The sequence below is a fragment of the Ambystoma mexicanum genome, chromosome 10 (genome assembly GCF_040938575.1).
Source record: "Ambystoma mexicanum isolate Mex_15411 chromosome 10, UKY_AmexF1_1, whole genome shotgun sequence".
Taxonomy (NCBI): domain Eukaryota; kingdom Metazoa; phylum Chordata; class Amphibia; order Caudata; family Ambystomatidae; genus Ambystoma; species Ambystoma mexicanum.
This window is the reverse complement of record NC_090932.1, coordinates 111,403,804-111,419,801: the sequence shown is the minus strand read 5'-3', so window position 1 is coordinate 111,419,801 and position 15,998 is coordinate 111,403,804. Positions and strand designations below refer to the sequence as shown.

Here is a 15,998-nt window from a genome sequence, read left to right as displayed (position 1 = left end):
GCGCGCCCAAGGTGGTTAAGGCCTTGTTTCACCTGGTGAAGGCTTCTATCGAGGGAGTCGTGGCGGCCCTGGCAAAGCCTGTGGAGGCTAACCCAGTGGAATCGACCTCGCGGCCCAGAGTTTCCCTGCCGCCACGGAGGGAATCCTCTTTTCAGCCCATTGATAAGACCCCCTTGAAGACCCCGGTGGAAAAAGAGGGGGGGGCTGGTGGCCATCACGGACATGGATACAGCCTCTGAGGAGGAACTGGTTGAATTTGTGAAGGGCCTCAACAAGAGGTTCAAGGAGGTCCGGTCCCACGGGGAGGACCCCGAGGAGGCGGACGAAGAGAGCGACGGTGGCGCTGAGGAGGCTCCCGTGCAGGAGGAGCAACCATCGCGCCTGTCGCAGCCAGTGCCCGAGCCTCAGGACAACTCGGTGGCCATTTTGATGGCAATCCAAACCTTATGCACGGAGATAAGGACCAGATTGCCCCTAACCCCAATGGATGACCCAGCAGAACCGGGCCCGTCGGGAAGCCCTCCAAACAAGTGGAGGAGAGTTCACCCCCCGCCTTTTCAGCCCGTGCGGCCCGCTCAGCCTTCATCTCCTTCCCCAGATCCTAGGGATGACACGGGAACGGATACGGCCACGGCGGGGACGGATGACGGTGGTTACGACGGGAGGGGCCTTCCATCACCACTCCCTCGGGCCTCCCCGCCTGAGGAAATTGGCTCCTTCCACGCCATGATTGCCAGGGCATCCAAGCTTTTTCGGCTCTGCCCTGAGGAACAGAAGAAGGAAGGTTTCCTCTATCAGCGGCGCGAGACCAAGAGGAAGACGGTCCTCGCGGTGCCGTTGATTGACGATATCTGGGAGGAGGGATTTGCTCTCCTGAAGAACCTGTCCACGACGCCTGCCAAGAGGGATTGGTACGAGAAGTAGTACCGGGTCCCTGATTCCGCCCGTTTATGCCTTAGGGCACAGCTGACCTGGGATTCGGTCGTCTCAGCGGCAGCCAAGAAGGCGGCAGGGGCGTCATCCTCAACTTCGACCTCTCCACCCAACGGCGAGGGAAAGAAGCTGGACGCCATGGGACAACGAGTCATCTCGTCTGCGGCGAAGAAAATTAAGGTGGTCAACGCCCTAACGGTTGTGGCCCGCTACGACAGGGAGCTGTGGTACAAGATCGCTCCCCTGCTGGACTTCCTACCAGACGACAAGCGGTCGGAGGCCATGGAGATCCTGCAGGAAGGAGAGGTGGCATCGGGCCACGCCATAACGGTGGCCATGGACATTGCTGACACCGGATTCCACCAGTTAGGCAACAGTGTTTGCCTTCGACAGCGGGGATGGCTCAAGGCAACTGATTTCCGTCAGGACGTGCAAACCAGAGTTTTGGACATGCCCTTCGACGGGAACAACCTGTTTGGAAAAACAGTGAACGAGTCACTTCAGGCCATCAAGACCGAAACAGAGACGGCTCGGGCCTTGGGAGTGTTGCAGTAACGACAGCCGCCCTTCCGGAACGCCGGAAGCAGACAGGGTGCCTAGAAGGGATCTGGCGGCGGCTCCTCGACGTACCGCCAGGCGGCCCGCTCCTCCTTGCAGGAGGCCTACAGAGGACGCGGAAAGTCAGGAGGATCTCGTCGTCGCAAAGGAGGGCAAGGCAGCCTCCAAGCAGGACTGAACCGGCCGTAGCGTCGGGCCCCCAACTGACCACCCCGGTGGGAGGCCAGCTGGCGAAGTTAGTCAGTGTGTGGGAGTCCATCGCCACCGACCGTTGGGTGCTGCATGCCCTGGCCCACGGGCGCACACTCGAATTTCTAAAGAAGTGCCCCTGCATTCCTCCCGTGGCCAGGAAGGAAAATCACGTCCCTCAACTGCTGTTAGAAGTAAGGGCAATGCTCAAGAAGGGTGCCATCAAGCTCGTCCCGAAGAGGCTCCGGAGTATACTCAAGGTACTTCCTCGTCAGAAAGAAGACGGACGGTTGGCGCCCCATCCTGGATCTGCGACGGTTGAACAAATACATCATGGCACAAAAGTTCAGAATGGTCACCCTCCAGCATGTACTGGGACAGCTGGAGGAGGGCGACTTCCTATCGTCGCTGGAGGATGCTTACTTCCACACCCCCATTCTAAAAGGACACCGAAAGTTTCTGAGTTTCGTAATCCAGGGGCGGCACTACCAATTCAAGGCCCTGCCATTCGGGCTGAAGTCGGCTCCCAGGGTATTTACCAAGTGCCTCACACCAGTGGCGGCACGGCTTCGCCTGCGGGGGGATCCACGTTTACCCCTACCTGGACGATTGGCTCATTCGTGCAAGGACAAGAGAACTCGCCGTCGAACACACAGCAGAGACCGTCCAACTGCTCACAGATCTGGGATTCGCAATCAACTACTCGAAATCCCACCTGGTCATGTTGCAGGTCGCACTGTTTCTGGGAGCCAAGCTCGATACAGTGGCTCAATTGGCCTTGCCGTCTGAGGAAAGGACGAAGGCCATCTTGGGCAAGGTGCAGCGCCTGCTGGCCACAGACGTGGCCAGGGTGAGGTCTATCAAGTCCCTGCTCGGAATGATGTCTTCATGCATCTATCTGGTGCACCTGTGCAGGCTACGGATGCGTCCTCTACAAGAATTCCTCGACGCCCGTTGGATACAAGCGACGGGCAGCTTCGAGGACAGGATCCCTCTCAACGAGGTTTTCCGCCGAGCGATTCGATGGTGGGGTGCCCACACGCATCTCGTGGCGGGCAAGGACTTTCAGACCCCGGTGCATCAGGAGACGGTGACGACTGATGCTTCCCTGGAGGGGTGAGGAGCGCACACCAGAGATCTGCACGCGAGAGGCCTCTGTCTCCCGGAGGAGAGGTCTCTCCACATCAACATCCTGGAGCTACGAGCGTGTTCTGGGTGCTCAAATCGTTCCTTCCGTCCCTCAAGGACAAAGTGGTGAGGATCTTCACCGACAACACCACCACCATGTTCTACATCCGGAAGCGGGGAGTCACCAGATCCCCCAGCCCTATCCAAGGAGGCCCAGGATCTATGGCACTGGGCTGTCGCCCAGGGGACTCACTCAGCAGGGAGCTGCGCTCATTCCACGAGTGGGAACTACGCCAGGACCAGGTGGATCGGCTCTTTCAACGATGGGGCAAACCCCAGATCGACCGGTTCGCGACGGCGACGAGCTCCAAGTGCCAGAGGTTCGCCAGCAGGTTTCCCCAGCCGAGGAGCATGGCTGATGCTTTCTCGTTCCCCTGGGATGTCCTGTTCCTGTACGCGTTCCCTCCGTTGCCATTGCTACTATGACTCGTCAACCAGCTCAAGAGGTCCCGGTGCAGGATGATCCTCGTTGCACCGGCGTGGCCGAGACAGATCTGGTTCCCGGACCTTCTGGACTTGTCAACGTCCCCACCTATCAAGCTGGCGACGGACGCCTATCTTCTCTCCAGAGAAGGAGGCACCATTCTTCATTACGACCCGGAGTCGCTGAACTTGCAGGCTTGGCTCCTGCAGCACTAGAGTTTGGAGGATACGATATCCCGGCTGACTGCAGAGAGGTTCTTGCAAAAGCCAGGTGTCCTCAACTATCAAGTGCTATGGACATAAGTGGAAGAGGTTCGCTGTCTGGTGCTGTGCACAGAAGATTAGCCCTCTGCGGATTACGGCGCCTCAAGTATTGCCGTACCTACTGTCGCTGGCCAAAGCTGGACTGGCTCACACCTCCATCAAGATACATCTGGCTGCCATCTCCCGATACACCAGAACTACAGGACGGGCGTCCTTGTGGTCTCATCTCCTGGTGAAGGAATTTATGAAGGGACTAGTCCGATCGTTCCCGCCGTTGAAGGCCCCTGCCCCGGCATGGGAGCTCAACGTGGTTCTGACGAGGCTCATGGGGGGCCCCATTTGAGCCTATGCATTCGGCGCTGTTGAAGTTCTTGTCGCGGAAGACAGCATTTCTCATGGCCATCACCTCCGTACGACGAGTGGGAGAGATCCAGGCCCCATCTTGCAAGCCTCCATACTTGACTTTTCACGACATGAGGGTGGTGCTGAGGTCGCACCCCTCCTTTATGCCCAAGGTGCCGTCGGACTTCCACCTCAACGAGCCCTTGGTGTTGCCAGTTTTCTTCCCTTCGTCGCAGGCCCAGAGGACTCTGCACTCGCTGGACGTAGCTACAGCACTGAAGTTCTACGTGGACCGCACGAAGAGTTTTCGGAAGACATCACAGCTGTTTGTGAACTTCGGACCTGGGAATCAAGGGAAGGCTCTCTCGAATGCTTCCATTTCCAGATGGCTCTCCGGCCGCATCATGCACTGTCACCGGTTGGCAAACCGACCGCTGTCCGAGAGCCCATTCGACCAGAGCGATCGCTGCTACCACGGCGTTCCTGTCTGGTGTGCCCCTGCTGGACATCTGCAGGGCTGCTACGTGGAGGTCGACGCACACCTTCACAAGATTATACTGCGTCGATCGGGACTCCAGGGAGGAGTCCAGGGTCGGCCAAGCAGTGCTGCGCAACCTGTTCGCTTAAGGTGAGCCTGGTGAGGAGGTAAGAGATGCTTAATATTGAGTTGTTGTATTGCTTAATGTCAGCCTGTTGGCACCTCCCGTGGTTGTGCATGTGTATACTGCTATGTATTCTTATATTCATGAGCATGTGAATCCATGCCAGACCCCATGCTGGAGAAGGAACAAGTTACTTACCTGTAACTGTTGTTCTCCAGCATGGGTCTGGCATGGATTCACATGCGAACCCTCCCTCCTTCCCCTCTGCGGCTCTTCACTTGGTCAAACTGCCACTTTACGTGCTACCAAATCTGAGGATGGCTGCCAGGGGAGGGGCTTAGGGAGAGGGCAGTCATTGGCTGGGGGCAGTATGACCCAGATATCAGTGATTGGTTACTACTAAGAAAGACAGATCAGAAACGAAACTGATACTGATTTTTTTATTTTCCGAGGATTCCCAGCCTGACGACGGGGAATATTCATGAGCATGTGAATCCATGCCAGACCCATGCTGTAGAACAACAGTTACAGGTAAGTAACTAGTTCCTTCACAGACGGGCAGTGGAGGGCACTCTGTGCTTCATTGAAGGGGGTGTCTTTGAATTCTAAATATAGGCTTATTCACTTTGTTTCTGAATAGACTGTATTACCCCCATCGAGATTAGTCCTGCTCCAACCTGACGGACTGAGAGTGGGCCCCAGCTGTACGGATGATAATGCTACTTGTATACACATGCTGTGATCCTGCCCTAAACTCGACGATTATTGGTGCGCTGGCAAAACTCCAATGTCAGATATACTGGGGCTACAATCGTCTCTAACGGCCAGCGATTGTATACTGGACTGCACAGGGAAGTTGGCAGTGGATAAATGCAGATTCTTGAACCTGGGGCGGTTGTTGGCCAGGAGAGCTGTGCTGATGAGGTGGAATGACAAACAGCCTCCTACGTGTGAAATGTGGATGAGCGATGTCACTTGGGCCAGCGACATGGAGGAACTATACATTACCTTTTTGCCTATCTGCAGCTGCACTAAGGATATTTGGTCTGACCTTTGTGCATATCTTGCTAGGGAGAGACCTCTGCCATAAGTTTGCCTGTGTTGTCCTGTACTGAAGTTATGCAAGCGTGTACCATTGTGCGCTATACATTTGTATTGTGATACAGTTGTGCTCTACCGACCAATGTTTGTATGTGATGCTTTGCCAATACCAAGTGTTAATAAATAAACAGTTACAAAAAATACACTTTGAACCAAAGAGACTGGGAGAATTTACATCAATGAGGAAAAAGAAAAGGGAAAAACGACCACGGTGTGGGACATGTACTGATGCATTATAAGCAGGTAGATCACCAGTCCTGGACTGGCCTATGCACCATGGACCTCTTTCAAGTGGGATAAATTAAAGAATGTGTTACAACGCTTCCAGTATATGTAAATATATGGGGCCACTTTGAAAAACATTTCCAAAGCCACGTTTGGTTCCCAGTCCAGCCCTGTAGATCACAAGTAAAGCACCGGTCTCGGACATGAGAACCACCTGTACTTCACAAGTTCAAATCCCACTGCAGGACCGACCTATCCTTTCAACCTTCTGAGGTCTATAAACCGAGTACCTTAAAATGTACCTGTATTTACTGCTCCCAAGATCACTGTTTATGAAATCAGAATTGCAACTATGCTTCTCTGTGGAGTTGAGCACTGGGTGGATGGTCGGTGCTGTGAAGAAAGGGAGAGTGAAACCTGGAAAATAATGTTATCTTTTACAAATTGATAATCCTTTATCCCAGTCGGCCTGGAATGACCAGTTACCTTGATTGCTGCAGAGATACTGGCAGCAAAGATTTCTTTTTTTTATTCATGCTCATTTGCTATCATTAGTGAAGTTGGTTTATGCTGGATTAATAGCTGGGAGATCTTGGCCACCTTTACTGGCCTGATATGGATAATCCTGGTGTCACCCAACCACAGCTTTAAAACTTGTTAAAAGAGCAAAATGAGCATTTACAAAATTGACCTAATAGATCTTTAAAATCCTTGATCAGTATTCATTAAACTGCATACGCTACCAAACGCTATCAAATAATATACTCTATCATACAACTCAGGTTATGTGTGAAAACACAAAACGTCTCACTGAAGGGAAGGGTGGGATAGAGGGGTGGGCGCATTGCTGGATATTAAAAAGAGCATAGTCTCTCGACTCTTGATATAATGCCCACACGTTTCAATGCCTTGAATGTCTCGTATGACTGTTGAACAAAGGAAGTGGCTGAAAACGGTTTGTCTTCAAGCTCATATGTGAACTTCTAAAGATGCCTTTAGTTTTCTGAGCAATGGGTTTCAAGGTATCCAGTGATAGTCGCCTCGGAAATGGCCATCGGGGCGGTGACATTTCCCCAAAAATGCACCCTCAGTAAAATCAAACACTTTCCTCTAATATTCTAGGACTGGAGTTTATAATATAAAATGATACCCCTCCCCGAATATTTGGAGATAGTATTTTAAGGGTCTGGGAAAAAAAGTTGCATGCCTGGCAACTTTTTCCAGGCGACATTATCACATCGAACCGATTTCAAAATAGGAGTATTCCAATTGCTGTGGGCTTTCTTACTAAAAATAAATAATTAACATTGAATCTTTTTAATCATGGTGTATGAGAGATGGCACTATTCTTATGTATTGAATGACATTGTTAAACCTGTTTTATTTGGCAGATTGTGACGTCTGTATAGTGTTCTTTCAACCTGCTTACAAACAGATAAACTTGACTTAAAGAGAGAGATGGCTGGAAACCATATGGGTTTCTATGTCAAGACGGGCGGGGGAATGGAGAGTAAGTTGGTCCTAGCCGACCTTATTTATCATCGCAGTATTTGTATTTAAGTCAGGCACTTAGAGAAACCAGCTAATAGTGTGCACCTTTAAACATATCAAACACTTAAATATCTTCCTCTTCTTCCTTCAGACCCCACCGCCGCTTCCAAGACGTGAAGTGAGGCCGCCTCCCCCACCACCAAAAGAACGGAAGACCAGTTTTGTACCTGCTGAGTGACGAGGGTCCCAGTGCCTAGCAAATCTCCTCTGGGAGCCCCTAAAGGATTACCAGGCTCCCCGGCCCTCCGTGTGTCCCCTTGCTCGAGTTATAGTCAACTGTAGGTAATAGCTCACAAGAACCAGGACAAACGATGAATATCTCCGAACCAGCTTGCGGTTCTTTAAGGAGGCGGCCAAGAGGACCATGGACTGAAAGCTGCCTCAAGAGCCTTGCAACAAGTGATCCAGCCCTCCGATGGAGATGGCGTCTCATTGGCCATGCCACCCCTTAAATCAAGGAAAATTGGATTTTTTGCGTAAGCTATTGATGTAGAAAGCCACTTAACCAATCACGCAGGACCTCCCAATGCGCGAGTGGTACTCTTGATTTGCCAAAGTTCTCTTTGACTGTATTTATTGAACCATGCGTCATGGTTTGAAGGTACGCCTATCGTTCCACATTAAGCCCTTCTGTAGAATAGTTACTATCCTAGGGCCCTGCACTTTTTCTGCGCCATGGATTTCATCTGCACTATTGCTCGTATCGTTGAAAGAAAGGCTAAGTGACTTCCAACTGTTATGTTCGGCCTTTCGCTCCAAACTCTGAAATTCTGCGTCTTTAGACGCGCCGTAAAGCCTCAGAATCTTGTAGGATGTTATGCAAAGAAAGTAGTTTGGCGAGAAAGTCACTTGTTTGGCAAAACCGCTGTGAACTCTTTCGTGTCCTGTCCATCCTGAGACAAGATTGTGTAGCTGTTACTGCACCCCCGAAGACAGTGTTCCTGGCTGGTGTTTTGCACTTAAAAGGATGTTGCTTTTGTGGTCGTATTAGGCACAGGACGTGAGCATCATTGTGCTCCTTTTAGTTGGTCGAGTCAGTAGAGCCATATGCCTAAACAACTCCCCCATGAGGCCTCTTTCAGGTTTTCCTATCTTCTGAATAGTTGCAACTGCCTTATGTTTAGGCTGGAACGATATTTTAAGAAACCAAATCAAAAGTGGGGAAATTCCTGTAAAGGGTCTATTGTGCAAGTGCTCTCCCAACACTACTGCACTGCTTAGTTGGCATTTGAAGGATAAACACATGTTTCCTGGTAACGTTTTCCATGTTATTTTAACATAGGCTAGTTTAGGATATGTTGCTTAATCCTTGCTGAGCTGGAGTTGCAGAAAGCATCCTTCGCAGGTGTCCTGTGCATGTATCTATAGCTGACAATGAATGATATGGGCTTCATGTAATTTTTTTAAATGTCAAGGACCAATCCCCAGGCGAACACAACTGGGAAAAATCATGGATCCTGTTTGAGGATCGAACCTTTGCTGTTATTTTTTTTTTAACATTGTGTCACCATTGGCTGGGCTGAAAGCAGTGGTGCATCTGTCAACGTGGATCATATGTTAATCACCAATTTTATTTTCTGTGTTTTCTTTCATTCCTTTTAAGTCATTCCTCACCTGCATTCCTCACCTGCATAGATGCACCTTTTTTGTAGAGCTGATAACTTCCCAGCTTGCCATTCTCGCCTGGCAGAGTCCATTTCTGTAGACTGTGCAGCGTATACACTCCAGGAAAAAACACTAGTATACTTTTTACAGTTTAAACAAATTAATCCTAAAAAAAAGCATTACGCATCATTTTCAACTGGATAGCCCAGTGAGACCAAATTCAATTTGAGACTGGAATTAGCAGAAGAATGTTCATTTAATCTTTTCATTTCTTTCTATGAGCGATTGGGAGTATGCTTGATTTAGTGGATAGAACTCAGGATGTGGTAGACTTTGTCCCCTAAGGTGTGCACCTCAATGTAAAACCAAGTGCATAGATGCTAGAGGGCATTCGGTTGAGGGTGTCCTTGCTTGGTATGTGCCGGATCGAGCTGGGCCCCAGCATTACATGTAACATGAAACCGGATAATGCCGATGAAAGGTTGAGCTTTCTTCTCCAATCAGGCCATCAAGGTGGGAGTGGACACTGGTGGAATGGCTTTCTTTTCCACATAGTCCTGCACATTTCCAATGAACCGCTGCAGTGAAAAAGCCTTCACTTGGAAGTGAAGCAGTATGGGTAATGCGTGCCTGTTGCAACAGCTCCCATCAACCCATGGCACTGCATTGTATGAATGAAATATTGTGCTTGGATATCTTGGTGTAGCAGCTTAGCATTGAAACATTAGCGGGATAGTTTTAATTCAACATGAGATGTCTGTTTTATGAGCCAAGGATTGTGGCGCAGCAGTTTTTAGTTTGATTTCGATCAGCACAGTGCAAACGTGTTTTGCAAGCCATCAGTCAACATTGAAGTGTTTTTTTTATATCCCCTAAAGGATTTAATGGAACATCTTCCAACCAGTATAACATGAGCATAGACCATTGGCAGGAGAGCTTTCATGTAGCGAGGCACCTCATTTTGTGGACATCATGTTTATGCGTTGGGGCTTTCTATAGCGCCACCATCAAAGTATGGATACAAAACTCCTCTTTGGAGCATGTTAATTTGCATCACAAATGAAAATTGCATACTTGTGAAGGGGGCCATTTGGTATAGTGATACTTGACTCTGCACCTACTGGCCTTTTCGCAAGGAATACGTTTTCATTTGTGCGCATCAGAAAATCAGCCTTTTTTTTCGAAAGAATTGATTCCGAACAGTGCTGTTAGTGAAAAGGTGATTCCGGCATTTTGGTCAATTTACATCTGCTGCAACCCTGTCCTCTTCTTCTTAGAAAGAGAATAGTGACTTGAACATCTTTGCAGTTAAATCTTCAGAGGTCTGCAGTGAAAGCATGATTGGTCATTTAAAATGTAATGGCGCCACTGATTGTCATTACAACGCTCATTTCTGTAACATTTGGGGTTCCTCCTAGAAGGAGATATCCTGATTCAATTGGTTGGCTTTTTGCAACAATCACGCACTAAGTTCAAAAGGTAACCTGTAATCCGGCCGATTGACTGTTGTCCTGCAGCACTCACCCATATATAAAAATGGCAAGTGTCAACCTACTTATGGGGGAGATGATTAGGGCACTAGTTCTTTAAATGTCCTCATTGCCAACTGCTTCATATCATCCTGGTAGCATTGCCAACCTGAAGGCTGTCTGTTGTTCCTCTGTACTTGCCTCTTCCTTACAGTAGCAATTCCGGTCCCTTCGCCCATTGCAGGCGTTAAACCCCATATGTGCAAGGCAAGGATTAACGCACCTTTTTTCCTTTCGTGTCGTATCCTATCCTCGTCAAGCACTTGGATCGTTGACTGTGCTTGCATTAGAACAATCGTTTGAACATAAGTTACCACTGCCCGATGGCTGATCAATAAGAACGAGAGTACTAGTAAAAAAAATCTAAAAATGATAAACGTCCTTCTTTGCAATGTATCCAATTATTTGTAGATGTTGATCCATTTTGTTTCTTATATTTTGTTTGCCTAAGCGGCCACTCATGCCAAACACATACTCCCATTTGTAAATATGTAGCAGATTACTGGACTGCAATATAATTTATTACGCCGCTCTAAATCAAGACGGCCGCTCAATGTAAATTACGTATTGTTTTTAGATCATGTTGGTGCATGAAGTCGAGGCAGTTCCGAGCCTGCTGATTTAGAAACTTTTATTGTGTGATATTTATATATTCGTCTTGTTGGACCAATTTTGGAAATGTTTTAAGCAGAATAAATGGGAAAAGTAACTGAAAGAAGCCTGTACCTGATTTTTCCCGGGAATTATGAGATTCCATGTTTTGGTGATGGTCCCTTGTCTACGCATGATTAGATCGCGGGTATCTTGAAAGTTCAACAGCCTGGTGCAGAATTAAGGGAAAGTGATACTGTGCTCCTGGGTGGATGTCGTATGAAAGCGATTGCTTTAAATATGACTTTACCTTTGTGTGTTCTGTGGAAGGTGCACACAGCCAGATCATTATGTTCTGGTGGATCAAACCGTGCTCAGAACCGCAAAAAATCCAGATACTCTGGAAGAGTGCAAGGTTCCGTTCTTCGGAGCCATGTCTGGTTCACAGCGAGTTGTGACCTTCTCTGGAGATTCACTGATATGGATTGTTAGACTTGGGGTGTGACACACACGCAGGTCCTGGTGATCCCTCCTGTGAAATAAGCAGCTGTAAGAGTTCGGAGCCCCCATATGGGCCAATAAACAGTTTAGAGCCCTTTAAATGCAGTCCAAGGTGAGTCCGTATTGATGAGTTTTCCATCCATATCCTCCGATCTGAGTTTCCGAATGACACTCCGTTCCACGACTTGTCACTGTTTACCGAGTACTGACCACAGGTGCTGGATGATTCCCTTGTTGTACCCTCGTGTGCATCTTTGTCACACCATGTGACTCTGTGCCAGTTTTCCTATCTTTTCTGTTTATTATTTTTTTAGTTGTACCTCGGATTTTCACAAGCTCATCAGTACTGGTCTATAACTCTTGCATCATTGGCTCCCAGAATGGGGATTGGGGGGGCGGGTCATAGAGGGCTTGGAGGCGAGTTGGCAACAGCTTCTAAAAGTGCAGTGCAAGTGCAAAACTGTTATCCATTTGCAGAAAACTATGAATTTCTTTAAAATTGCGAAACTTCCGTTTTGTTCATTTTAGTTTGCACACTACAGAAGAAGTGCTAGGCTTAATGTTGGCCAAAGGCTAATATGTGCCCTGTACGGTGCAAGGCTCTCTACCCCTCCAAAAGCTGTATAGTACTGTGGCCCCCAATAAAGCACTGTCTTTAAGAGATGGGAAACTGGGTCCCATTGTGTTGTCACTGGGTTGACGTGCTCATGATGAGAGCAAAACTGTACTTCTCCATGTTTGACTCATGAAAGATTAAATTCAGTTCAGAGTGAAAGGCACTCCACTTTTCGCCCTATTGACTTTTTCAGTAGCATCTTTACCTCTTTGTCGACCATTCAGGGCAGTCACCAAAGACCCCGTACGTGCCCAACTTGGGTCTTGTTCTTTATGTATGAGAAAAATCATTTGGGATTGATTCCCGTCTAGCTCTTGGTGTGCTCTGGGCATCTGGTTGGCACGCGGTGGGCTACATTGAACCCCTTCCTTGCCAACATGAGGGCTCTAGCGATCGATTATATTCAGCACGTGACTTTACATAATTTCTAAATAATTGACTTCTCTATCCCGAGTGGAGAGGATCCGTGTGTGCAGGTTTCCCTCCCAGGGGCATTGCCAATAGTTCCTCTCGCCAGTGAGATACGAGCTTGATACCCGGAATGGTACTTCCAAAATAAGGCTTTACTGCATGCATGACTGCTTTTTGTTTTTCAAGAGCTTTTATTCTGACCTTTCTACATTTTTTGTTTTCTAGCCATTGAAGGGCTGTCAAATGGCTTGAACATGAGCTCAAACAGATGGCGGTATTCCTGGTTTTCCACGGCACTGATTGGTGGTGTTAACGAATGGTTGGAAGTGTAGGCAACATTTGTTTGTTGGGCAATGAATACTAGGTGTCATGAGCAGCAACAGAATGGATGTTTAGGGGATAGTGGGTAGCCCATTTTACTAAATGGTAGACGTACTGGCGCCATGGCAGTGTAGCGTTGCCGATCCTATTCATTGGGGATTGATGGAAGAAACCAGAAAACATGGGTGCAGAGTTCAGGGGCCCCACTGGGAAAGTATGTGGCCTCGATTGCCAAAAGGCTGCACTTATCCTCGACAGAGTTGTATTCTTAAACCAGTAGTCTTGTTTTGTGAAACCTCCCTTACTTCACATTATAATTTACTTTTGTACCAGACAACACATATTGTACATTCCTCATTCTTTAGTCCACTGCCCAGCTTTCCCGGTGCAATAGTCTGATGGTTGCAGTGTCTTGATGACTGGGCATTCTGCTTCCTTTGCCATCCTTTGCACCTGGGTGCTTTCATATCTGAAATGAACCATCCTTTGCTTCTCCAGGGTCTGCCCTGACACAGGAATGAACTTTCCCATGCCCACGATGCCACTGGCATCCTAGCCAATCTGCAAAGAAAAAAACCTACTTGCGTGCGTTCCAAGTACTAATCACTCGTCTTCCTACCTGACATTCCATTTCCGGTTATGATCCCACTTTTGTGTAGTTGGTGTAAGCCCACAATAACCCCCATTTCCTAGTGTACTAGAGTGACCTTGGCCTCAAGACTAAGTATACCATCGCTATCAGCACCCCAGGTGTTTGTTTCGGGTGATAACATGTACTGGCCGTTCTTGTGAAAATGGTGCTTCCTGGGTAGGTTCATACTGTGCCTTGGGTGGTGTGGCACTAGCCACTCCTTCAGCTTCCCTTTGATAGCTGTCAATCCAAGCACTCCCGCATCTGCTGATTTGAAACGTGCACTTAAAATGGAGGGTCTCGGCTCAATAGTATAAGCAAACCAGGCTATGTGAAGTTATCGGACCGATCCACTTCCAGAATTGCTGAATCAATCACGGTCATATTGACCCAGGAATGACTGGTTCTCTTTCTTTCCCTTGGAAAAAGAAGACTGGTGGCATCTGTCAGTCTACAGTGAGAGAGAGATTCTCGCTGACACATGATTGGTTTACAACTAGGATTTACTACCTAGGAAATATCAGTCCTGTTCTTAGTAGTAAGGCAACCTTGTTACTTCTACAAGTTACCCTCCCTAAAATGTATACTTCTGAACACATGGGAAAATGTTGGAGTCATTCCCCAATTGTAAAATAATTACCTATAATGGGTGTCTGAGAGCACAGGGAAAGGTGCCATTTTTCTCTGTCACTTCCTTAAATACTAATCAACCGTTCTCGCGTGCCTTCGGGAGGCTACCAATCTGAGCAAGACTGACGCCTTTAATCTACTGAGTTTTGTTGCACCCCATGCACACACTATTAAATTCCCCAGAGCACCCTGAAATGAAGCGGCCTCAGAGAAACGCAAACTCGACATTTGGGCATCTGCAGGGTCCCACAACGCGAATAGAATTATGCCCTTTTGCGAAGTCAGTGAGACCCCCCTCACTTTTGCAGAGACACACTGTCTGTGTTAGTGATTAACTGATTCCAAATTCTCCTGCAACTTTTCCTTGCTTCCAAATCAACTCGGTAAGAGATTAAAAGATGTCCCCGCTTTGCCCTTAAAACACCCTGTTGTCGAGGTCTAAGATATGCTTCGAGGAGGATAGCCATGTTTGTTTATAAAACATTTTAATATATATTAAATGGAGTTGAAAATATGTATTCTCCCTGCAGTACTTAACTTTAGCGCTCTACTTACCTGTGGATTTGACATTCTTTGTAATTAGAGTATCCAAATTGACTCTCTCTCCCCCCAGATCCCTTTCACCTCTCCCCATTGTGAATACTGAATCCGGTAGAATCCAGGCCTTGGAAGGGAGATGACCTGGGAGAAAAATGTCAACAACTCATTAACCAGGATGACTTACATATAGACATTCCACTGACATACTAATGGAAACATGTAACATGGTTGGGGATGAGCTCAGAATTGAAACTGATGTTTGAGCCTCCATCAGTGCCAAGGGGAAATCAAATCAACCCTACTCCTTTATGGTGTTTGTGTCTGTGCTCTTAAATTACCAGAAAAGCAGCACAGCAAGTTGATACTAAGTTCTCGTTCTTCAACCACTCAGAGACAATTGTTCGATTAGGATCTGATTGTTCTCTGCCTCCTCATAATATCCTTTGTTTGGTCGTTGTTTGTGTTAGGTTGCATGGAGAATCTGTGCCCTCGCTTCCTTTCTGCACAGTGCTCTGGAAAGACCAAATGAATGTTGTCACCAGTGCGCCATGGCGGCCATCTTTGAAAAACTGGTATGCGCAAAACTAAATGTACTCTTAACAAACAGTGCAGTTATTTCCCAGAATGTCATAGTACCGAAATCCCATGAACTCTGCCCAAAATGTAAGCAAATAATTGGATTCGTCGTACAGCTGTGTTAATAATCTTTCACTTTTTCCCAAAGTACTTTTATTTTTGTTTCTGCTCATGTTTTCAAACCTGTAAGCAAGACAGCACTATATTTGCCTGGTTCTAACGAAGACGTGTTAACTGTGCAATGCCAGTTGTCTTGTCCTCACTGTAAATGAGAAGTTTTAATCACACTGTGGAAAAAGAATTGTGCCTCTTTCAGATAATATAGTATATGAATCCCAAAATTGTAAAGACAGTTGTACAAACTAATTGTATGTCCTAAAATGTCTATTAACTTGTACAGATTGTAAATATACTTTTAAATAAATGTAGTTTTTGATTGATGAAACCAGCACCTGTCAGTTTCTGTTGTATTTTATTCTTCTGTTTGGGCCATTGCAATTGTTCGCCTCCACGTGAAATATGCCGGGACCTGCACGTTTGCAAACGAAACGAGGGATTGCAGTGGGCTTGACCTGGCCAAAGGCTGAAGACCTAATTCAAGAGTGGTCTGTATTTATTGATAAGAAAAAGCTGAGCACTTAGACTAGATATGCTGTTCATGAGAATAAAAA

General features: G+C 47.5%; 1 protein-coding gene across 1 annotated transcript in view; it reads left to right on the top strand.

The window, feature by feature from the left end:
- The window catches only part of DOCK5 (dedicator of cytokinesis 5), a 1,209,967-nt gene extending 1,194,189 nt beyond the window's left edge, over positions 1 to 15,778 (top strand). Inside the window, exon 52 of the mRNA XM_069617597.1 lies at positions 7,468 to 15,778. Within this exon, the coding sequence (XP_069473698.1) occupies positions 7,468 to 7,554 (87 nt within the window). The 3' untranslated portion in view covers positions 7,555 to 15,778. The remainder of the gene's footprint in view (positions 1 to 7,467) is intronic.
- The last annotated feature ends 220 nt before the right edge of the window (positions 15,779 to 15,998 follow it).